The 24,111-nt window shown below is 46.9% G+C and overlaps 1 protein-coding gene across 1 annotated transcript in view; it reads left to right on the top strand.

Moving 5' to 3' along the window:
- LOC135813037 (fibrillin-1-like) overlaps positions 1-24,111 on the top strand; it is a 48,836-nt gene that overhangs the window by 18,564 nt on the left and 6,161 nt on the right. Inside the window, exons 6-8 of the mRNA XM_065326256.1 lie at positions 449-571; positions 11,631-11,771; positions 13,115-13,270. Coding sequence (XP_065182328.1) covers positions 449-571; positions 11,631-11,771; positions 13,115-13,270 — 420 coding nt within the window. The remainder of the gene's footprint in view (positions 1-448; positions 572-11,630; positions 11,772-13,114; positions 13,271-24,111) is intronic.

The raw sequence follows: 24,111 nt of genomic DNA, 5'->3' as shown, positions 1-24,111 counted from the left end.
TCACAATAATGGAACGCAGCCAAACCCACTATGTTCATACACCGATCTAAGTTATCTAGTAATGTTTAGCCATCCAATTTTCGAACGAATCAATCAATTCAGCCTGTCCAATGGCGGCCATTACTGAAGCCATCTTCAAAGGCTAGTAGCAGCTGGGTTATATAGCTTCTTACACATTCCCCCAGCCGCATATTCAGCATTGCGAATACCATAATTCCTCCTGTGCTAGTCATTCTGCTGTCTGAGTGTTTTCACACGAGACTCTGGGTAACGGCAGAAAAGGACTTGGTTGTGTCATTGCTGTGCGAATGTGGTACTACTGGCTCTGTCCACTGGACACAGAGCAATAGACGCAGCCTGAGGACCTTGGACAACTGTCTAACCATCAAGCATGTGGTTCACATAACAAATCCAGGGTTTTATTTGTATAAATGTTGTCGTTGAACAGATGTGGATGAATGTGACTTGAGGGTTGATGGTTGCACTGGTGTGGCATCGTGTGTTAACACGCTTGGCTCTTTCCGTTGCGCATGCCCACCGGGATATAAGGCAAATGGCACTGGCTGTGAAGGTAAATGAAGTTACTGATGGTGGTCTCTGGTGTAAATCTCTCTCAGGACACATAGGATATGAATCTGTCTATGCATTTTGTCTGGAACGAGCTATGGAATTAATGTTCCTCAGCCACAATCTTCCTGAGTGTGCAATCAAGTCATATGGATAGAGAGATCTCCACTGTTGGGACCAGCATTATTTCGGAGATAGTTTTCAACTTCATGCTCATCTTCACCCATTTGAATAAGAAGGCCAACTGTCTTGTGCAGGACAGCACCAGGCATGCCTGTCGACACAACCAACAGATACCGAATTAAAGCTATGTGAACCCTGGCTAGCGCCAGACGTTACTTTTAACCCTTTCCATGCCAGTATGTTTTCCTGTGTTGGCCACGCATTGTTCAGCTCACCTGTTCAAAGCTGCACGCGCACCTCAGAACGACATTTATTGCTATTTCACTATACCTGGATGGATTTTCACGATCCATGGCTTGTTGGAAAGATCTGGACCACAGGACCACAGGAAGCCATTTTAGGGACTCACAGCGCGACAGGCATACCAGGGCCACTTCCATCTCCTCTCCAAGTCCCCCGACCATGCCTGAAAATAACAAATTGACTGCCTCTCATCTTCTTTCGTCTTCTTGCTCATTGTGAACTGATTTGCACGATTCAAACTGCGTTGGAAAGCTGAGATTCAAGCGCGTTTGTTGAAGCTTACTGCGCACACGCTGTCTCTAGGGGAAATTCCCTAGCCCGCACGAAGTCGCGAACAAAAAATTTGAATCGATCACCAAAAAGTGAAATTTGCGCATTCTGGCCGTTCAATTTGTCGCCGCTCCGTCATATCTTGTCGTATTGCGGAGAACTTTATATCGCTGGAAAGCTGGGCTCACTACCTTTCCAGCGTCTATAGCACGCGATACACATGTACTGTACAGTGTACATTGTACATTGTACAGTCTAGGCAGAACGCGTAAACGCGTCCGTGGCCAATCTGCTCATACTAAAAAAAACGCGTATACGCGTCCATGGCATGGAAAGGGTTAAGAGAGCATGTCTGAGAAAACCAGAAAAGCTGGGCTGGGCCATCTCTCCTATTTCGCTCAAATTTTCCCAAGTAGGTTTCCTTTGGGGTCTACAACAACCATGCAAGAGGGCTCGTTGCATAACTCACGGACACCTCGAAACTGGGGACCACCTCGAAATGGGCCCAAAATACGACTGAATGTTGGGTCCCAAAAACGAGCGCTGGTACGGCGTACAGGATTGAGCTGAGAACAAACCACCACCATGCCAACTTTACTCAACCTGAGTAGTATTCACATCACCACCACATAGAGCCTTGGCTACATCCAGAAAAGCAATGGCCATCATCTCCAAATATCACTAAATTGCATCGCTAAAATAGCCAAATTTCAAGGGCCATAGCGGGAACCATTTACACCGTCCATTTTTCTGAACCATGCACTGCAAGACAGTGGACTATCTCCACTACAACCCAGGACATGTCTCGCAAAAAGTGTTCCATGCTTTCTGGAAACGAGAGATCTTGGAAGCTCAGGGCCCTACGCTATGCTTTTTTGCCTTGATGACCTAGACAAAAAAAGCATACGGATGTTATCGATTCATAAAAAAATTTCCTTTTTTTTAAGACATAACCTTGGATTCGAACCCGCACTATCGCACTGCATGCATCCCCCCGATACACTTTGCATACATACTAATTCTTGCAAGTTGCTTCACGTTATGATCTTGCATTTGAAAGACCTATTTGAATATGCATTGTGGCCAGCCGTCTTTGATGGCACGGTACGGTACGGGACAGGTACGGGACAGGTACGTTTGAGGGTAATACGACACCGTCTACCGCCTTGATGACCTAGGCAAAAAAATCATAGGGATGTTATAAATTTTTCAATTCTCTTATTTTTTAGGCTTAACCTGGGATTCGAATCCGCACTATCGCCCTACATCAAGAGTTGGGGTTATGAACTTGAAAGCCCTTTAAAGACATAACCTCGGATTCGAATCCGCTCTATCGCCCTGCATGCATCCCCCGATACACTTCGCATACATACTAATTCTTCCAAGTTGCTTCAAGTTATGATCTTGCATTTGAAAGCCCTATTTGAATATGCATTGTGGCCAGCCGTCTTTGATGGCACGGTATGGTACGGGACAGGTACAGGATAGCGCCAGGCGCGACACAAACACACAAACTAACAAACAAACACCAAACGGGAGAGCTTGGAAGCTCAGGGCCCTACGCTATGCTTTTTTGCTTTGATGACCTAGACAAAAAAAAGCATAGGGATGTTACACAAGAGAGAGTTTGAAAGCTTTGCTACAACTCTAAGTTTCACGTATTTCTACGATAATCAGGCAACTGATGGATCCAAAACGGGCAGCCAGAACATAAGGGGGAGCAAGGTGGGAAATTATGAGGGGTGTCATAGGCGACGCGTATCATAGAGCAAGAGTCAGGTGCAGGCGTGAAGTTGCCAAGTCTTCAGACTTGGGGCTATGCAGCAGTAGTTCCGGCATGAATGATATAGAATAGAGCTGGGGACAAATGCCAAATCCACACATGCCCACACCACTACACAAACATAAACCCACACTCTCTTCCTTTTCTCACATACACATACATACATAGCATTGATGGCCTGGACAGTATGGCTCGCGCGGAGGTGGTCGGGAAACTTCGCGAGGCTGGTGTGGGTGTGTTGCACCCATCAGCTGCTGGAGTCTTTGAACGCTTGGGTGAGATGATGCGGATTGTCGTTAGCATCAGTGACGAGTTGGCAGCGCTGAGAGACGACCAGCGGCGGCAGATCACGGCTGCAGAGGAGAAGGGTATCCCCTTACTAGAGGTTGAAGCGATTGTAAAGCGGGAACTCGCATCTCTCTCGGACAGAGTAGGAGACTTGGAGAGGGCCAGCGGCGGGAAACAGCACAAGCATGCCCACCCGCAGATGACTGCTCCCCTGGCGAGCTATTCGAAGATTGGAAGAGCACAAAGAGACCTACATGCCACATCCCGAGGTGAAGGATCAGTGCTTGAAGACGTTGCTAGGAATGAACCCAAGGAGTTGTATTCACAGGCCATATCTAGAGATACTGCCCCAATTGACCTTCTAATGGACATATCGGTTGACCAGGCGCCATTCGAGGATGTCATGTCCAGGAAGGAGCGTCGACACTTCAAGAGGCGGCTAGCATCAGAACCTTCCGGGACGGAGAGGCTACAAGTCCTGCGGAACGGCAGACTGACAGTCGCAAAGCGCAGACAAATCCCATCCGCCGCCACAAGTCTTCACATTACATCCGGGAACGTACGTCCGATAGCAACCCGACACCTTCGTTAGACACCGTCTCCAGAGGCCCGCGGAAAGTTCTCTACCTGGGGCAAATCCCGTATGGTTGCCAGGCACAGTCCATTGCTGAATGGTGCAGAGATCGGGACCTGGAGATAGTGCAATGTATTATATACTCTTCTGAATACTTCAGAACGGCCTCCGGGAGAATAACAGTTGACGCTCAGGACGTGAACAAAGTTAGTGAAAAGTCTTTCCGGCCTGAAACAGTTGCATACACTCTCCGTGACTGGCGCTTCAGGTCCGACCAAGCAGAGGCGCAATGAATACCTCGATACTGAATGCGCAGGCTCCAACTTTCGTTCCGGGTAGATTGCGCCATCCGAAAGCACCTTTCAGAGACAGGGGAGGACTGAGTGGTGACGCTAAGCTGAAAGTTCTACTGATAAACATCAGGAGCCTTCGAAACTAGATTAATGACCTAGCACAACTCACCCGCCAGCATTGTCCTGATGTTGTCTGTGTGAACGAGACATGGCTGGATAGTACAATTACTGATGGAGAAATCACGTTGGCAGGTTACAATGTTTTGCGTGCTGATCGAGAGGATCAAGTTGGTGGAGGTGTCTGCTTATATTCCCGAACATTCTTGCCTCTCCAGCCGAGATGCGATATAGCTGCTGCTGGGGTTGAGAGTTGTTGGGGCGAGATTCCCTGCACTGGTGTGAGTTGCTTGATAGGCACAATCTATCGTCCTCCCTCTGAACCTATTGGCTACTGGGATCGCCTTGATGGTCTTCTACACTCAGCTCTCACTCCGGGCAGGAACGTTATACTGTGCGGTGACTTAAATGTGAATGTGGATCCATCAACGGCTCCAGATCATCAGCTCCTTTTCCTGTCTGATCAAACGGCAAGCTACAGTCTCCACCAGGGCGTTCATCAGCGGACACGGTTTGCATCTAATTCCACAGCCACCACATTGGATCTGTTCTTCAATACGTTTGACCAGCACAATGTGGCAACGATCCATCCCGTGGCTTTCAGCGACCATGCAGCGGTCATAAGTGAATTCTACCTTGACCCGACAAGGAGTCCCGAGACATCAATGTTGTGCCCGAACTATCGAAGGATAAATCATGAAAGCTTCAAAGCTGACTTGATTCAGGAGATTTTTTGCAGCATCGAAGGCAGCCCAACAGACATGTGGACGGAGTGGAATAATCGCTTCCTGCAGGTGCTTGACACTCATGCCCCTCTTAGATCTTGTAAGCAGCACAAGGGACAATCGGTACCGTGGATGGACAGCCAGCTCTTGCACCTTTTGAGTAAGCGCAACCGGCTTCATAGAAAGTGTCTGTCAGACAAATCTGAGCAAAGGTACGCCACATTCAAAGCGGCAAGAAGGGAGGCCACTACCTGTAACAGGAAGCTGAAAGAAGCGTACTACAGTACAAAATTTCAGCTTGCGACTTGTGAGGTAAAACAAACCTGGCGAATTTTCAACCACTTGACTGGGAAACAAAGAAAATCGGCGCCGCTTCAGTGCTCAGCTGAGCCAATTCGAAGTGCTTTCGCCAAGATCGTGGAAGATCCCAGCCGCCCAGTTCATCTTCACCTACCCCAAGGGCCACGAACGGCAACTAGTTTTGTGGAATTTGTTCCTGTATCTATTGCAAAAGTCCAGAAGCTTCTAGAGCAACAGAATCCGACGAAGGCAACTGGCAGTGACGGCATCCCTGCAGCCCTTCTTCGAGCTCATGCAGATGTTCTTGCGCCGTCATTGGCCTTACTGCTCAACAAATCCATGAGGGAGGGACATTTCCCAGCTCCTATGAAGGTGGCCAGCATTTCGCCTCTGTTTAAAGGTGGTGATCCCAGCATAGCAAAGAAGCACAGACCCTTGTCTCTAATGTCGATAGTTCAAAGCTTTTGGAGCGAGTCATCCATGATCAGCTCACTCAGTACTTGTGCCGACATGATCTATTTCCACCAACCCAGTTCGGCTATCGTTCACATCATTCCACATGTGATGCCCTTGTATTAGCCGTTGAGGGCATATGCCAAGCCCAGACAAAAAAGTACTTCACGGGGATTGCTTTCGTAGATATGTCAAAGGCATTTGATAAGGTGAAGCACCAAACCCTTATTCAGGACCTATTCGAGGTCGGAATTGGTGGAACGGTGCTGCAATGGCTTGCAGACTACCTCTCAGATCGGACACAGTATGTCAAAGTCGGTCAGGTACAGAGCTCACCATACACCAGCTTCTCCGGAGTACCACAGGGGTCAGTTCTCGGGCCCCTGTTGTTTGTTCTCTACGTCCGTGACATTGCGAAAGAGCTGTCCCCTTACAATGTTGCGACCCTGCAATTTGCGGACGATATCTCAATTAGATCCAGCAGCATGAGCATGGATGAGGTGTCCCAAAATCTCTCAAGTGCTGTCCAGCACCTCGCCGATTGGCTTAGGAACCGCGGTCTCATCTTGAATGAAACGAAGACACAGATCATGTCGATATCGCCAGTACGATCTGAAACATTTGACTTGCAAGTGCAATGTAATGGACTGCCTCTGCCAACTGTTCGCTCTGTGAAATATTTAGGTCTCCACTTTGATGCGGACATGAGCTGGAACACCATGGGCGACCACATCGCACGGGGCGTCGCGTCGAAAGTTGGCGTGCTCAGACGATACGCTACGTTCCTGCCCTTTCAATGTCGCATAGCCTATTTTCGTTCTTTCATTTTATCACACTTTATGTATGCCGCTTCTGCTTACTTACCATTTCTCACGGCGTATCAAAGTCGACGGCTTAATGGGCTCTTCAAGCGTGCTGTACGCACAGTCTGTCGGGTACCTCCCGGGACACCCACAAGCAATATTCTTACACGCATGAACATCCAAACATTGACCACATACACCAACATGCACCTTCTGGTTTTTATCTGGCGTTGTCTCCATGACTCCTCTAACATCAGCATGTTGTTCGCTAACTTTTTCAGCCGCAGTAATTCCACTCAAACTCGTGGTGGGCACAGCAATTTTCTGATTGTCCCAGCCAGCCCAACTGCATATCTTGCCAAACGTGTTACCTATGCTGGGACCATCTTATGGAACCAGCTCCCCGCTGCGGTGAGGCAAGAAAGAAAACGCAATCGCTTTAAGTCAATGGCTCTTGCCTTTTTGCTTACCAGATAAATAAGCCATTTTACAAATACTGTATGCACTGCTCTTTGCGTTATTTTCTCCCTATGCAAATCGCAACTCCTGTTTTGAGTTGTTTTTCTTCTCTCTTTTTCTTTCCCTACTAGTTGCTGTTACACTCACTGATCCGCTAGGCTTATGCACAGATATACAGCATTCCCTCACTAGTGGGACCATTGTTATTAGGCTAGGGCCTGTTTTGGACTTCCCACTCTAAATAAAGAATACACACAAACAAACAAACAAACAAACATACACTCACACGCGTGGTGTTTGTTTGTGTGTTTGTGTGTTTGTGTCACGCCTGGCGGTATCCCGTACCTGTCCCGCACCATACCCTGCCATCAAAGACGGCTGGCCACAATGCATATTCAAATAGGGCTTTCAAATGCAAGATCATAACTTGAAGCAACTTGGAAGAATTAGTATGTATGCGAAGTGTATCGGGGGATGCATGCAGGGCGATAGAGCAGATTCGAATCCGAGGTTATGTCTTTAAAAAAAAAAGGAAAATTTGTGTATGAATTTATAACATCCGTATGCTTTTTTTGCCTAGGTCATCAAGGCAAAAAAGCATAGCGTAGGGCCCTGAGCTTTCAAGCTCTCTCGTTTGGTGTTTGTTTGTGTGTTTGTGTCACGCCCGGCGTGTTGTAGCGAAGCTTCCAAACTCTCTCTTGTGTACAAGGCTCTGCCCTGCATGGGCATTGAGCAATCTTCGGACAGTGAAGCACACCACTTGACTACGGCATGGGGATGTTATAAATTCTTATAAATTTGTACTTTTTGTTTTTAGACATATTTTAAACCTGGGATTCGAACCCGCACTATCGCCCTGCATGCATCCCCCGATACACTTCGCATACATACTAATTCTTCCAAGTTGCTTCACGTTATGATCTTGTATTTGAAAGCCCTATTTGAATATGCATTGTGGCCAGCCGTCTTTGATTGTACGGTACGGTACGGGACAGGTACGGGACAGGTAAGGTCGAGGGTAATACGGCACCATCTGCCGCCTTGATGACGGAAAAAAAGAATAGGGATGGTATAATTTTTTTCAATTTTCCTATTTTTCAGGCATATCCTGGGATTCGAACCCGCACTATAGCCCTACATGCATTCCCCCATAAACTTCACATTCATACTCATTCTTCCAAGTTGCTTCACGTTATGATCTTGCGTAAGAAAGCCCTATTTGAATAGTGCGGCCAGCTGCATGTGGCCAGCTGTGTCTGATGGTACGGTACGGTACGGGACAGATACGGGATAGCGCCAGGCGTGACACAAACACACAAACACACAAACACCAAATTGAATGGGAAGTGCATCGATTTTTCGAGTAGGGTCCAGAAGAAAGACAATTTGATATCGGTTCGAATGGCATATCTCTCGCTTCCATACGATAAGCCAAACTTGCCAAATCGCCACTTGTATGCTCACGTTGCCATAGCGACCAGCGGAGTGATGACGTACGAAAGGCTTAGCTCCTCCACAGAGAAGGTCAATCACTGCATAAATTGGCCATTGTCAATTGTCTTATTGTATTCACGATGTGAAACAAGTGCTGAGTTCAATGATGTTAGTGCCGTGAACTATTTGTCGCCTTTCTCATGCATTTCCCTAGGCTGACTGTGCCTAGGGAATGGTTTCCTCCTGGACAAGATGCTTGGAATTTGCCGTCTCTCCTTAGACATTTTCAGCAAACTTTCAAACCTACGACATTATTTCATTCGTCAATCTCCACCACCCGTCGTCTCACCTGGCTTCAGAAGATGTTACGAGAGATAGGAGAGTCGCCAGGAAGCATCACATTCATCTTCAGGAAGTGGAAAGAGCAAACGGCATGGTCCTTGGTTGGGGGAAATGCTGAACGTCTGATTTGTCCCAACCAAGATTTCAGCATTTTGTTCGTCACTATTTTCGCTTGTCTGCTGGTGTCTCCGCGCTCCAGCTTTCTCCTGTCGGTGTCACGTCCCAGTACACAACCGAGAGGACTACTAACAAACAGTTCACTGCACTTACAGCATCAAACACAGCCCTTCTTTCACTTCGTGAATACAATAAACCAATTGAAAAAGACCAAATTCTGCAGTGAACGACCTTCTCTGTGGTGGAGCTAAGCCTTTCGTACGTCATCACTGCGCTGGTCGATATGGCAACGTGAGTATACAATTGGCGATTTGGCAAGTTTGGCTTATCGTATGGAAGCGAGAGATATGCTATTCGAACCGATATCAAATTGTCTTTCTTCTGGACCATACTCGAAAAATCGATGCACTTCCCCTTTAAAGCTGTGTGGACCCTGGCTAGCGCCAGAATTTACTGAAGTAACGTCTTCTGCATAGCTACGGGAATTAAAGCTGTGTGGACCCTAGCTAGTGCCAGACGTTACTGAAGTAACGTCCTCTGCATATCTACGGGAATAAACAAATTTAAATATGTTCACTTAACCACATTGCAGCATTGCCAATTTCCTACCCGAGGACGGAAAGCGCCTCCTCAAGCTCCAACACCAGGCACCACTCCAGACGCCAGCATGCCAAACACTGTAGCGTGGTCACCTCTACCGAGTCTGACAAGAAATTTCAACCGACAATCCTTGTCACTCCAAACAACAACCATTTCCTTCCCTGAACGACTCGGATTTCGCTAGCAGCAAAGCTCTGCAGAAGTGCAAAACATATTGAACAAATCTCGATTGGTGCGATCGAAGCACGATATTTTTGCGTCCTGATACTGGCCGTGCGCCGACCCCCGCGTGACATAGCAGATCACGGATGTGATCAAGTTGATCCATAATCAAGATCAGAATCGAAATCTGATCGACGAAGGCTAATCAGCAACACGATTTTTGCGTAATTTACCTGAGTTGCCGGAGTTCGCAGCACGCAGCGAGGTGTGGGTTTTTCTCAGGTTCGGGAGCGAGCATAAGTCTACTTGTTGTAATTATCTTGTTGAGCAATTATTGGTCCCCAAAAGGTCGACAATCTAATCAGTTGAAATGCAGGGCTGGTTGACCACACAGCGTTTGGTCTCAGCGCGACTCCATCGACCTGTCAAGGAGGATATTTTGAAATTCAGCTCATAATAAAAATTAAATTTCTAGGACTCCGATGAATATGCTAAAATTACCAATAATGTGTTGAGCCCATCACGTTATCTGGTTGCAGGAATATAGATCAGGTGGGAATGGAGACATTATGACGATAGAAATCAACGGTATTCTCTTTGTCGAGCTATGTCGCTCCGGCAACAGATGTCATCCATGCGTGCAACACAAAATTACTGTTGGCATCCTCAAAAAATGCACGGGACAAACGACCAACTTACCAGATACACGAAATAGCTATGGACGCATTTCCGTACCCAACAGGTCGAAATAGGAGAGATGGCCCTGCCCAGCTTTTCTGGTTTTCTCAGACCTGCTCTCTTAAGTAACGTCTTATGCATAGTTTCAGGGTGGGCACATGTGAATCGGGTCATTTGGAGTTTGCGCCTGCACGTCTCTTGTTCGGCAGGGCTAAGAGTAATCAGGCTGGAAGTAGTTGGGTTAAGAGTTGTGGGGTTGGGATTGGTGGGACTGGGAGTAGAGGAGTTGGGAGTACAGTCAACTTCGCTTATAACGACACTCGGCGGGCATCAGAAAAGTGTCCTTATTCGCGAAGTGTTGTTATACCCGAAGTCTCATTATATGTGTCACAGTTGGATGGGACTTTGCTCTGAGCATGAAAATTCTGTCATTATTCGCGAATTGTGGTTATATCCGCAGTCGTTATTAGCGAAGTTGACTGTAGTGGGGTTGGAAGTAGTGGGGTCGGGAGTAGTGGGATTTTGATGCCTATTTCACATGGAGTATTTTGGGAAATTGAGGGAAAATTCTCCAAAAGGTGAGCCGGTTTTTGACACTAAAATATGCCCTTGATTTTACTAGCGTAAGTGTGTGTGTGTGTGTGTGTGTGTGTATGTGTGTGTGTGTGTGTGTGTGTGTGTGTGTGTGTGTGTGTGTGTGTGTGTGTGTGTGTGTGTGTGTGTGTGTGTGTGTGTGTGTGTGTGTGTGTGTGTGTGTGTGTGTGTGTGTGTGTGTGTGTGTGTGTGTGTGCATGCAGTGGTGTGTGCAGCGATTTCCAATCGATAGGTTGCGGGTTCAATTCCCGACGATTATGGTCCCACACGTCTTTCTTCTCTTTCTCATACTCCTAGCTCTTCTTTCATTCTCCTGGGTGGTTACCAACAGCCAGTGTATGCCGGAGTATGTGGTGTGGTGTGTGTGTGTAAAAAAATGAAAAATGAAAAAACAGGGATTCATTGGCCCAAAAAAGCCACTTCAATCAGCTGTGTGGTGGATACCAGGCCAGAAAATAGTGGCGGTCAATTCATCAGCCTTGCAAGCTGTTGAATGGTGTAATCCCAGCACAAGTTTCTATGTCTAACATAGCTGTTCGCTATCATCGCTTCCGCGATGGGCATGTCTGAGGTCTGGGGTGCGTGTGTGTGTGTATGCTTGTACCTGCTTCTGTGCATGTGTGTGTGTGTTTTATTTTGTGGCAGACATCAATGAGTGTCTTGGGCGCTACCCACTCTGTAAATATACAAGGTGCTTCAATGAGATTGGAGGCTTTAAATGCTGCTCACCCGGGTATATCGCCAATAGGACAATGCTGAACAGTACCGGGATTAAAGAATGTACAGGTTAGTACTGTGGATCTTCATGCAGCTTTAGTTATTGGCCGCAACAGGAATTCCAGGAGATAGACTAACGGATGAAGAGTATTACTCCAGCGGAGGACAAAGATCAAACGACAAATTCAGTCTGTCATAGTGAGAACTAGAGGTGAAATGACTGAGTGGATAAGTCGATTGGCCAGTTGATAAGGTTGAGTCGATATAAGAAAAACCCCTTATCAACTCGGACATATGAGAAAAGGATACATGTGAAACGGCCTGCTCCCCCGTTCCCCGCAACAACACGACACTCTGACTCATTGGTGTATGGGAGGGATTGTTATTATCTGATACTTGGCGAGAGAACGGGAGAAGCAGACAACGAAATCATAAACGACTAACAGTTATATCCAGGATAAAAGGCGAACAGATCGAAACGACCAATGAGCCAACAGTACGTACGACACACGTGACAAGAACCAAGACAGCAGCACCGTGGACGAATCACACCACTCTCTCACACCTGGACCTTACTCTCACAGCGCATACTCCAAATAGTCTACGCATGCCCCAACAACCAGTATACAAATGCTCTCAGGCGGATGGAAGCAGATTCCCACACTCAACAACACATACTCCTGCATGCACTACACATACCATTTTTTTTTACTAAAACCCATGTGGTGCACACAATGGGAACATGCAGCAGCCAGGGTGGTGGGAGCTAGGCGCGCTGTCGACCAACTGGTCTCAACAGCATCCCGCTCTGGAGGCACCAGATAACATTTAATGGAAGTGTGAGGGAAAGAGAAAGAACAGAGGGAGCAGGAGGGGAGGGGTTAGATTGAGAAAGAGAGAGTACATGAGACCGTGTAGTTCAGCAAGTTCATATCCATCACACATCATGCCCTTCACACCACTCCCAATATCTGGCACACAACTCACCACACCCATACGCACAGAGGACCATAATTATATGTGACACTGATTTGGACAAAACGGCCAAGCTTGGCCACACCAAAACACAACACATTATTTGAACCATTTCCACCTAATTCGACTATTTTTTCCGCACACACAAATTAGGCTTGTACAAACACTGATTAATGGCTTCCAAAACTTTTAACTGTTGTCCATTACCATGACGACCACGTCACAACACAGTGAAAGAAGTCGGAATACGAATTGCAACAATCAGGACTAGCTAGCAGATGATTTTACACTGAAGACTTTCTACTACGAAACCTATGCACAACACCAACACTCTCACCGGCACTCTCACGACCGCTGTCCTCGTCGCTCTCCACTCATTTGCTCCCTTTGCTGCCTTCATACATCGTTGAGTACTCTCTTTGTTTCTTCTCCTTCAGCTCAAGCATGCCCGAAAAGCAGCAGTTTTCTAGGCACCGTCACTGACATTACCAATGTTTTGAAGAAATTGACCTGCCATCCAGGATTGGCCTTGGAGCCGGGTGTACCTGCAACCCAGTACTGCGACGGTCAAGACCTCTGGCCAGTTTGCATTGGTAAGTATCTCATACAGGTAGCATTCAGTGATGGTTTCATTCCACGTAGAGTAACGATGTCATAGAGCACTGTGTTATATTACTACCACCCCGCATCATTCTATTTCCTATTTCTATTTTTTCTCCTCAGCTTCTTCTTCATAAGCTGTTGACGGAGACTCCCTCGATTTAGGCTAAGGCCTGTGGAGAATCCATAAAATACAAAAACAAAATGTGTAGTTCAGCCCAGTGTGTTGTGCAAAACCTACTGTATTGGAGAGAGACTGAAGTGGGTGCACAGACTCTGGTCAGTGGATCCACTTTCAATTCTCAAATGGCGAAGTATATTGCTACGCTGAAAGCCTTGCAGTTTTGAGTGAGTGGTAAATCGTTGGGGAGCTACTGCTCAGCGTCTAGGGCGATTTACGAAAGCTGTTATTTGTCAACTGCCAACGTCGCCAGCTGTAAGTCCTCACCCGCGTCCACTTGAATATAATGTGCATACTATGAAGCACTGAAAAATGAGTATGATGTTTTGCAGTAGTATTCTCCATTGTCAGAGTGTGTAGTAGTTTGTAAATGTCGTGTTGTATAGCACCAGTAATTTAAAATATTCCTGCACTTAGTCCACAGGCCAAGGTGCGTAAAAGTGACATTTCGCTCCCGTTCTAGAGGGACAAAGGTTTGCCATGTGCAAATGATAGAGAATATGTAGAGCTTTCAGGATCATTGTCACTTGACCCAGAAACACGGGGCTTTGTTGACCAAATCGACGAAATACTTCTTGAAGAGTGTTGCCATAGCAACCAAAGTGATAATTCCCAATTTAGGTATCTTGCAGATTAAATACCAACAGTGTTGCTTTGGAATGAAGTAGCCAAGGCCCAGACCTAGCTGTGTACCAATTTTCATGAAGATCGGAGGTGTCTTACCACCTCAATAGCATTGCTTGGAATAGAACACAATAGCGTCAATACACGGAATGCAATATAAGTCACATTTGAGAAAATATTTACAAACCAGGAGCCTGTACAAAATAGGAAATGTTGATAAATACGCTAGAAGGATAAGTTATGATTTCCTAGCATTAAGGCTCTGCAACTAAATATTGCGACAGAGCTTTCGGCCATATTTCCAATATATGAGCCCGGATCAGTGAAAAACATCGCTTGTGTTTGATATCAAGTTGATCAAAAAGTGACGTTGAAGTCGAGCGAAAGAAAAGTCGCGGACCTAACAACAACCCACCACCTTTCTGTCTTTCTTGTCACTAGTCTTTCTTTCCGCCTGACAAGCCCGTGTTTGTTTGTTTTTCAGTGACTAGCTAGCTAGGCGAGCCCCAGGCAAGTGAGGAGACACGGCTGGGAAACCCCATGTACCTGAGCTTGGCTAGCGAATAGGTACGATCGCGGGGCGCGAGCATCGCACGCGCATCGATCGTCGTTGACGCCAATCACGACACGACATTTTTTGGTGATGACTGGGATGGCAATTGCTCATCAAGGGAGTCAGGTGAAAGCCGCGGAGCTCCAGAGGATGACTCTCTCCTGCCGCAAAGCGACTCGGCGAGGCTGCAGACTTCGTGTAGAAGAAAGCAGCGCTGATGAGAATGACGACGACTCGAGTGGATATTGTTGAGCGATGAACGACTCCTTCACTAGTAAGTTTGTCGGATATCGACAGTGACGATGCAGAGCAAAGGCGTCTCGATTCACGACTCGAAGAGCAACGTGAGCTAGCGCCAGACAAGATCTGCTTTCTTGGCTTGGACACTGAGCAACGTTACTTGAAACATTTATTTGGTCCATGCAGCAGCTCCCAAAATAATTGAAAAAAATATGTTCCTGTAGGGTCAGGTAACCGTTGAATGTATCTGCACCTAGTACGTACCTCATGCTCATGAGCCTGTGTGCTAAGTAGTCACAGCTGCTGTGATTGCACTCCGTGTGTGCAGATATGTTTTCATGGAAGTGAAGGGCTTGGAGAGCATCAGTACCGAGGCTGGTGTGGATTCAATATCAGCCCCTGGAACTTGGCCATATGCCATTAGCTGCACGATAGTCAGTGAAGCCAATGATTTACTTGGACGAGCCAGTGTCTGAGTACACCCCCAAGGACTATAAAATTCCTCCTTGTTAGCCGGCTGAGTGATGGCAATGCCTAACAGGATCAGACACATACCAATGCTCATACTTGCATCCTACACAGAAATGCCACTTCCAACATTTGTACAGAGATGTGGTGTACCGCATTTTTTGGTCACTTACGGCGCTGTGATTGATCTAAAATTTCTTGAGCCTGGTTATCAGTGGTTGTGGATCAATTTGGAGCACAAAAATATTTTTCGAAAATTTTGCACATGTGATGTTTTTTGCTTATCCAGGCTCATATTGCATTCCGTCTCGACCACGCGCTCTCAGCTGAACCATAAAAACACCAGCAAGGAGACTTCCGTTGAGAGATAATATTATTTTTCCACGCCTCTAGACAGCTGTTTTGCTCCCTGCCGGAGCTCATCAGTAGAGGATGATAATGATGATAATGAAGTGTAAAGGAATGATCAATCTTATACATGTACATTGTACAACAGCAATGAGGGCGAGTGGCTGTGACGAGGTGGGAATGCAATAAATGAAGGCTCTGATTATAATAATCAAGTCTTAGTACAGGCATAATCTGTAAAGTTACTATTACTGTCACGCTTTCATGGACTACCGAACATTCATATTTCATGCCTAACTTTTCTGGTATAGGAGCTCCCGTAAGAAGATCATAGGGACTGTCTGGAAACACTTTAAAATGAAGGTAGAGGTAAAATTATAATGATAATAGTAGATAATATGATAAGAAGAAGATGTGCTATCACCCGTGCTGCGGGGTGTGGTTGTCGGCCAAAGAAAGACAGTTCCGGCATCCACTGATGCTGACACCGATCTGTCATAAGATTTGTTGCAAGGTATCCCAGAGGAGGTGGTACACAACAGCAACAAAACAACAACAAAACTCTAGGATTGACTTTGGAGCAGGTGGCAGGCTTAACCAATCAACTGCCAATGTCCCATTGCCTTCAAGGTGCCAGCTTGTAATATGAAGAGAAGAATCACAGTGACATGAAAAATGTTCAAACTCCATTACATACAGAGATATCAAGTACACTGGTTCTATACAGCATTTTCTGGGCTACAGGTACTAGCTCGCCCAGGATCGTCGAAAGTGGAAGGAACTAATGTGTGCTGTGTGTAATGGCTGAAGTTATACAATTACACTAGACACCCTTAACAATAATAACGGATACAATTACACTAGATACCCTTAACAATAATAACGGATACAATTACACTAGATACTCTAGATACTAGATACTCTAACAATTTTATCAAACATTATGATAATTACCACATCAAATGCTGCGGAGACCTATCCAGAATCGGCAATATGCTGGCCCTGGCCTGGAGATCTGCAACTATAATCAGCTTCTACTTTGCAACACTAACGGATTAGTCCCCTTTGTCGATTGATGGATCAATCGGTAGATTCGGCTCTTTTTTTCTTTCCTTTCTTTCTTGTTTTGAATTGTACGTTGAACTCATTGGATTTCTTTGTATTCTGTATCTCGTTATCGTTATATTTCCCTCTAGCCCTCTCGCTTAGGATGAGCTTTCTTTTTGATGGCAGCTTAAGCGAAGGCTATATACCTGCTTTATGCAGGTTGATGCCAACGCGAACAAGCAAAATAATAATAATAATACAGGTACATAAGTATTAAAACCTGCGGCACTGTCTTATTCACCACCAACACAGACAATATCTACATAATGAAATACATTCTGCCATTCTCTTACTTAGGTGTACTTTACTATTGCTGCTCTAACCTTGTTCTTTCTCATTCGGTGATGGTGCATCCACATGTGACAAGATGCATCGCTTTCAAATACCAGCTCGGTAATAGGAGCGGACACAGTGCTTTAGAAGAGCGTCATTGCAGGACGGCAGTCGGTTGGACTGCAGACTCCTTGTGCAAAACATCTGCTACCTGGTTTTGTTTTGGTTTTTTGGATGCAAACATGAGCAGCTTTGCACCGCTCCCTGCAGCCAGGTCAGGTAAGAGTCGCACATATAGGTGGAAACGGGTGGGACCCAAGATTGTTCCAGAAGAAGAGATGATGTTCCAGAGGCTATACATACATGCTGATACTGGCCATTCAGGTAGGAAGCAAACCATTTCAGGGCAGAACTATGAATGCCTAAGTTGTGAAAAGTAAAGTTCCTGGTGCACAACTCGATCAAAGGCCTTGCTTAAGTCAATACATGCTACAAGGGTTGTATGACCCACGTCTCTAGCCAACGCCCAGTCATTTACAGCCAAGGCCATGACCTGCACTGTTGATCGCTGGGGCCGGAAGCTAAATTGATGATCGTGTAGACAAGTATGCAGGTGGAAGTCCCGCAGCAGTTGATCAAGGGCAAGACGCTCGAGCATTTTGCTGAGAATGCTCGTAAGCGACACTTGGCGATAGTTGGACGGAGAGGTGTGATCACCCTGCCGGAATTTAAGAATGGGGTGATATTATTATTATTATATTTATTCCCAATCACGTGGCACTAGCCAATGAAATGGTGATGAGGGCGATAGCCAGCCATGGCGGTAATAGAGCTAGAGGGGAGAAAGAAAAAGAATGAAAGGGGAACTGAAAAGCAAGAGAAGCTAGGGCAGGGCTGGATATCAACTAGTATGTTGCATTCTGCAGTAGCTGTGTGAATGTATTGTAACATTGGCAGGATTTTAGATGTTGGCGAGGAAGCCGAAATAATATTTTCAAAAGACGCCTATGCATAACTTCGAGTCGAGCAATCAGTGTTTTAGAAATGCCAGCCCAAATTATGCAGCAGTAATCAAAAATAGGCAGAATTTAAGATGTGTAGATAACATGGCGACAGTCGGTGTGGAGGTGGGTGATGTGTGATGAGAGAAATCCCATTACTGAGCTAACACGGCTGTCTAAATTTTCGATCTGGGATTTCCAGGTCAAGTGTTGGTCAATAATGATGCCAAGATGCTTGTGTTTTTCAACGATGCAGAGCGGGGTTGTGGTGCCTGGAAAGGTGAAGGGACTGGTTACTAATGAAGATAGGTCACAGGAACAACTGGGGGGGGGGGGGGGATACACATTACAGCAGTTTTTGAAGAGTCCAATGAATAACGCCATCTATGTTGGACTGTAACTTGGCACTAGCCTCAGGGAGAGTGGGTGCTGTATCATCAGCATATAGTGATGTGTGATCCATTTCTGCCAGATTTCTGCCAGATCGTTTACATACATAAGAAAGAGGAGAGGCCCCAGGATTGATCCCTGAGGAACTCCAGACCGTACATGCCCTTTGGCAGACAGAGCAGAGCCGACACGCACCCTTTGCTGTCTGCCCGTCAGGTAAGTACTGAGCCACGTGAAGCAAGTACCATGGATTCCATGGCGCGAAAGCTTGTATAGGAGCCCGCGTGTCCATACTGTGTCGAAGGCCTTGCTTAGATCAAAGAAACATAGCATGCTGTGATGGCCGTTCTCAGGAACAGAAGACATCGATAGAACAAGTCTGAGAAGCTGCCAGGACGTAGAGTCGCCTTTCCGGAATCAAGACTGGGACGGATGTAGAACAGGAGACAGGTAAGTGTATAAGTGGTTGTACATAATACGTTCACACAGCTTGGAGATTGTTGACAATAACGAAATTGGGCGGTAATTCGATGCATCGAGCTTACTTCCCTTGTTCTTAAAGACCAAATTGCGTGTTTCCAAATAGCAGGGAAAGCACCAGTTGCAAAAGTGAGGTTAAAGATGAGGCTGAGAGGGTATGCAATACTGGAACAAAATAGTTTCAGGAGTTCATGAGAAATACCGTCCGCTCCCGCAGCCTTTCGGGTCTTAAGGTTGCGGATTTGCTTTGCCACAGCAAAAGGCGTGGTGGTGACATCTTGCAACGTAGGTGTAGTTCTTCAACGTGATGGGGCGTCGGGTGGCTTGAAGTCTGGCACATTCCATGAAGGATCATCTTGTGTTCCAAAACCAATAAACTGTTCGTTCAAAGCATTTGCCACATCCACAGGGTCAGAATATAGAGTACCAGCGACAGAGAGCTGAGTTACAGTCGTTCTGCTGTTGCCTTGGGAAGATCGAAGCTTCCGGACAAACTGGAATAAACTTGGTGATGCGGGTCTTGCCATCGATGCACTTAGGGATGAGATGCACAGTCGATGGGCAGTTCAAGATATATTGAGAGTACATGTAGCGTTTCGCTCTCGTCTGTAAATAGCGAAGTTGTCAGCCGAGGGAAACTTTCGGTAAACACTATACGAATCTCGTTTTTTCTTTATTTGATGTCAGAGAGTACTGGTCAGCCAGGGGGGTCCAAAGGGATACGCTTGACAGCCGGCGGCTTCTGCCTGGGCAGAAATCTTGCACAGATGTTATGGAAGATAGAGTAAAAGTTGTCCACAGATATGTCAGGATCGCGCCTCTCCAGGCTCAAAGCTGCTGACCAATGTATGTGGGACATGGCAGTATTCATACTCGCGACAGTGTTGCTGTCTAGAGAATCCAAAGAAAATACACTAAAATCAGGGGGGACATCCAGGGGAGTCGAACGAGCATCACGAGAACGATATGTGGGCATTTCAGGGCAGGGTACAGTACGGATGTGGCCAACCACGATAGAATGATCGGATTGACCAAGTGGTGCTGTAGCACGGAGGCAGGATATAGAGTCCGGAATATCAGTGACAACTAGGTCGATAGCTGCCCCCATGCCAGACAATAACTCATGTGTTGGAAAATTTACGAGCTGCGTGAGAGAGAACATGCCGAAAAGACTGTGAAGCTGGCGACCAGCGGCATCCGTGGTAGTTCCATGCCAATGACATGACTTAGCATTAAAGTCTCCCATCAACATGATAGATGTTGTTCGGTTCTTAAGAGTACTTAGACAGTGCTGGAGGGAATTGCAGAAGGTGTTGATACTTGATGGAGTAAGGGCTGGGGGTCGATATACTGCACCAATAACCACCTTCTTCACATGAGGCGCCTCTGGGAAATGTATGTTAGCAGATGACAGGGCTATTTCCACCCATGTGGCTTCCAGGAGAGGGATACTGAGGTCAGATCGATGGGTGACCTTTGGAAACATCCCAGATCGTACCATGATACAGACGCCGCCATATGCATGGGCGGCATCAGTAGCTGACCTGTTTTCATCTGGTGGACGATCTCAGCGAAAACAGTCATATCCAGGGACCGTGAAAGACGACTGTGGAGAGAGCCATGTTTCCGTTATGCAAACAATGAGGGGTTTAACTGTGGAACAAATGTGAGCCAGCTCGGCAGTCTTGTTCTTAATGGACCTGGCATTGATGCACATTATAGGCATTGATCCTGCGGTTGGCTGCGAAAGTGGGTAAAAAGGCTGAGCTAATGGATTAAGTGTGCTGTTAGTAGTATTGTTTGGGGAACAGTGAGGAAGTATCGGGGGGTTGAGGTTCATTATTGTGCAGACTGATCGACGGTTGTGTTGTCAACTGTACTTATTCTGTCAGCCTTGAATCGCCATTCTCGAGCTGTCACTCCGTCAGGCCAAAAGTCAGTGTTTTGCACAGCTTCCCAGTCATCTTCTGTGACGACTACGTGCGCGTACGCTAGGCCAAAGTACTTTGTCTCAGAGACGGAGCATTTCAGGACAGTCACTTGCTTGTTTTCGCACCATTTTGCGATGGAGGAAGCAGAGCAACCAGGGTGAATTCTTCCAACATGAACAGCTTTGCATTTGGTACGATGGGCACTGCGCAGTTGCTCATGTTTGCGGGGTGGGCGCTGGTAGTATGAAATGACGTTTGTCCGGAGGGCTTGATCAGTATGTGTCCCCGTATTGGAGGTAGCTGACTGTGTCATGGGAGAATGCGATGGGAAGTGAGCTTTGGGACGTGCAGATACTACTTTTGCACTGTACGAGTACGGGTTGACTCCAAAGTGCGTATTCCGTGCCTGTGCTGCTGCATCCAGCTCAGGAGAGACTTCTGCTACGGGTACGCTAAGTACGGGTGCGTCAGGTGCGGTTGTAACCTTTTTGAATTCCGAACTGCCAATTTCTCTCTTTAGAAATTCAATTTCGGCGTGGAGGGCTGAAATTTCGGCTTTTTGGACAACCTTCAGTGCCACTATTTCAATGCTCAGGTTTTCAATACAGGTCGTCAAATAGAATAATGCATTCTCTAGCCTGGATACATACGTTCCGGCTCGTGCATCCACACCAAATGCCCGGAGGCTCTCCACCAGCTCAGCACGGGACAGCTTACTCACGACCTCTATGCTGTGTTTTGTAGCCAGTTTCCGCAGGTCGTCGAATCCCAGCAAAGCTAAGTCCTGGGTCCCCTGGGCCTATGACGCGTCAGAGTCCATGCCAACCAACTACTACTACCCGCTACTATGCTCCAGACCGGCCTGATGCCGGCTGGGCTACTGGAAATCTACAAAGACTACGGAGCTCTAAAAACTCAACCTGACCTCACCTACATAATACGCATGTTATAATAATAATAATTCCACACCACGCGTAATAATATAATTATGTGGGTATAATTATACGTTCCGCTTCTGTCCTATCTCCTATGATCAAATTTTATTATCAAGATAAATATTAATACGGTGCACTGATGACCTGTCACGCCAGATCATGGATTGTCGGCCAGATTTCTCCATGTAGGCTTGTCCAGAACGATGGCCCTCACATTCTCCAGCTGATTGCTGCGCTTCAGGTCGATGTTCCTTCTCTGTAAGTCACTTGTGATGCGCGTCGCAATGGATGTCCTTAGACGTCCACGCCCAGCCTTGGCATCTCCTGAAAAATAGCCCGTCAGCGCGATCCATGGCGGCGCATCCCTGTCCATGCAGAGAATATGGCCGGTTAGCTGCCATCTTCTCCTGTCCACGATGTCAGATAGTGGTTCCGTGTTGCAACTCTCATACAGCTCAGTATTCGATATCCTGGCAGGGTAAACTATGCCAATGAGCCGTCGGAGCTGCTTCCGGTGGAATGCGGTAAGTGATTCTGCTTGTGTCGCTGTGAGCCCCCATGCGCCGCAGTTATACAAAAGAACGGGAAGAACCAGGGCATGATACAGTCGGATGCGCCTCTGCTCCCTGACCTTCCTACGCCTCAGCCAGAGGCTATACATCCTGCAGTATGCACTCGAAGCGAGGTCTTTCCTCCGCTCCAAGTTCTCACTGTCGCCATTGAGGGACGCTATCTGTCTGCTGGACCGCCAGGAGTCTGAAGTTGATGTCAGATGCAAGAATTCGGTCTTGGTCTCGTTTACTGTAAAGGACCAATCCCCGAGTTCTGCTCTTATGATGGGGAGGCTTCGCCTCAGCCACTCCTCACTGGTTGAGTACAACGTCACATCATCGGCGTAACCTGTTTCTCCGGGGATGTGACAGTCGGCGAAAGGGCGTTCGGGAAGGTTTGCTCTCACTTGGCGTAGTGCTGCCTCCAGGTAACAAAAAAAGAACAGAGCTTAGGCCATCTCCCTGGGGGTGCCTATGGTGCTGAGAAACGGATTGGCAGTTGCCTTTCCTACTTTCACTGATATTTGTGTGTGGAACAGTAGGTGCTGGATCATGCACACTTCATCGGGGCCAGTCACTGATGCCATGACGTCTAACAGTTTGGTGCGATCGATCGTGTCGAACGCACGGGACATGTCAATTCCCAGCATGTGGCATTCCCAGTTGTATCGAGTCGCCTTCGCCGCAATCCAGCGCTGTGTCCATACCACATCTGTTGTACTTCGGCCTTGTCTGAAGCCAGATTGAGTTGGACCAACATAACGAGCAACATCCTTTGCGATTCGGCATTGTGGGGTGATATTAGCGATTTCAAAAAATGAGGGAAAGTCGAAGACTGAAGAGAAGTATTGAAAATGGCTGATGTGGAAGGTGCAACAACATTGGATGTGGCCTTCAGGATACTGGGAAGAAGACAATCGGGTCCTGGTGCTTTGCTGCTGTCGAGGAAGGCAAGTCATCTGTTACAGTGACTTGAGTTCTAATGTGGTCGACCAATGTGCCTTTTGTGCTGTTGGAAATGGGGGTTGTTGTGGAGAAGATCGCTCTGCAAGCTGCGTACTCAGAAAGCAGACGATGGTACCTCACATGCTGGGATTTAGCTGTTTGTGCAATATTGGCAAGCTCAGCTTCAGCTGCTGGTGTGTTGAGGGTTGAAGATTGCGGCTGCTTACAACCTGCACTGGAGCAGACGTAAACTCTTTGAGCACCTTTGCCTCAAGAGCACGCTGGATGTGGTTGCCCACAAAGGCACCAGCATGGTAGGCTTGCCTTTTGATATTGTTCAGGAGGTCGCACTTGTCACTGACATGCACTCTCGTTTTGTGTTACATGTAGCTGTGACTTTCGTTAGGGTTCACACTTTTAAGTCACAGGCTTTGTCTTCACCTTCTTTCGCGCCTGCTGATGGAGTTCTTGGCATGCAAGTGTTATAAGCTAGACGTTTTCACTGCAGTTGTCAGTTGGCTATAGTAGGCTGTAGTGCTTACGATTTCGGTGAAAGGCTTCAAACAATTGCGGCTTGGAGCCAGAGTTTTCTAACAGAGTTCTCTTGATAGTCGCGAGCTGGTCCTTTGTGTGGTGTGGGTGGGTGCCGAGGCAGGAGCACGCCTCTACAGAACAGATATTGTATTGTTGCAACACCTGCTCAAGAGAAGAAAAGCAGGGACCAGCAGCCTTGCTATTCTTTTCAACTAGTTTTTCAAACTCTGTTGAAAATGTTTGCAGGTCTCTTCTAGACCCGTTTGCTTTTCC

Source organism: Sycon ciliatum, chromosome 3 (genome assembly GCF_964019385.1).
Source record: "Sycon ciliatum chromosome 3, ocSycCili1.1, whole genome shotgun sequence".
Taxonomy (NCBI): Eukaryota; Metazoa; Porifera; class Calcarea; order Leucosolenida; family Sycettidae; genus Sycon; species Sycon ciliatum.
Note: the sequence above shows the minus strand (reverse complement) of the source record. Positions and strands in the feature narration are given on the sequence as shown.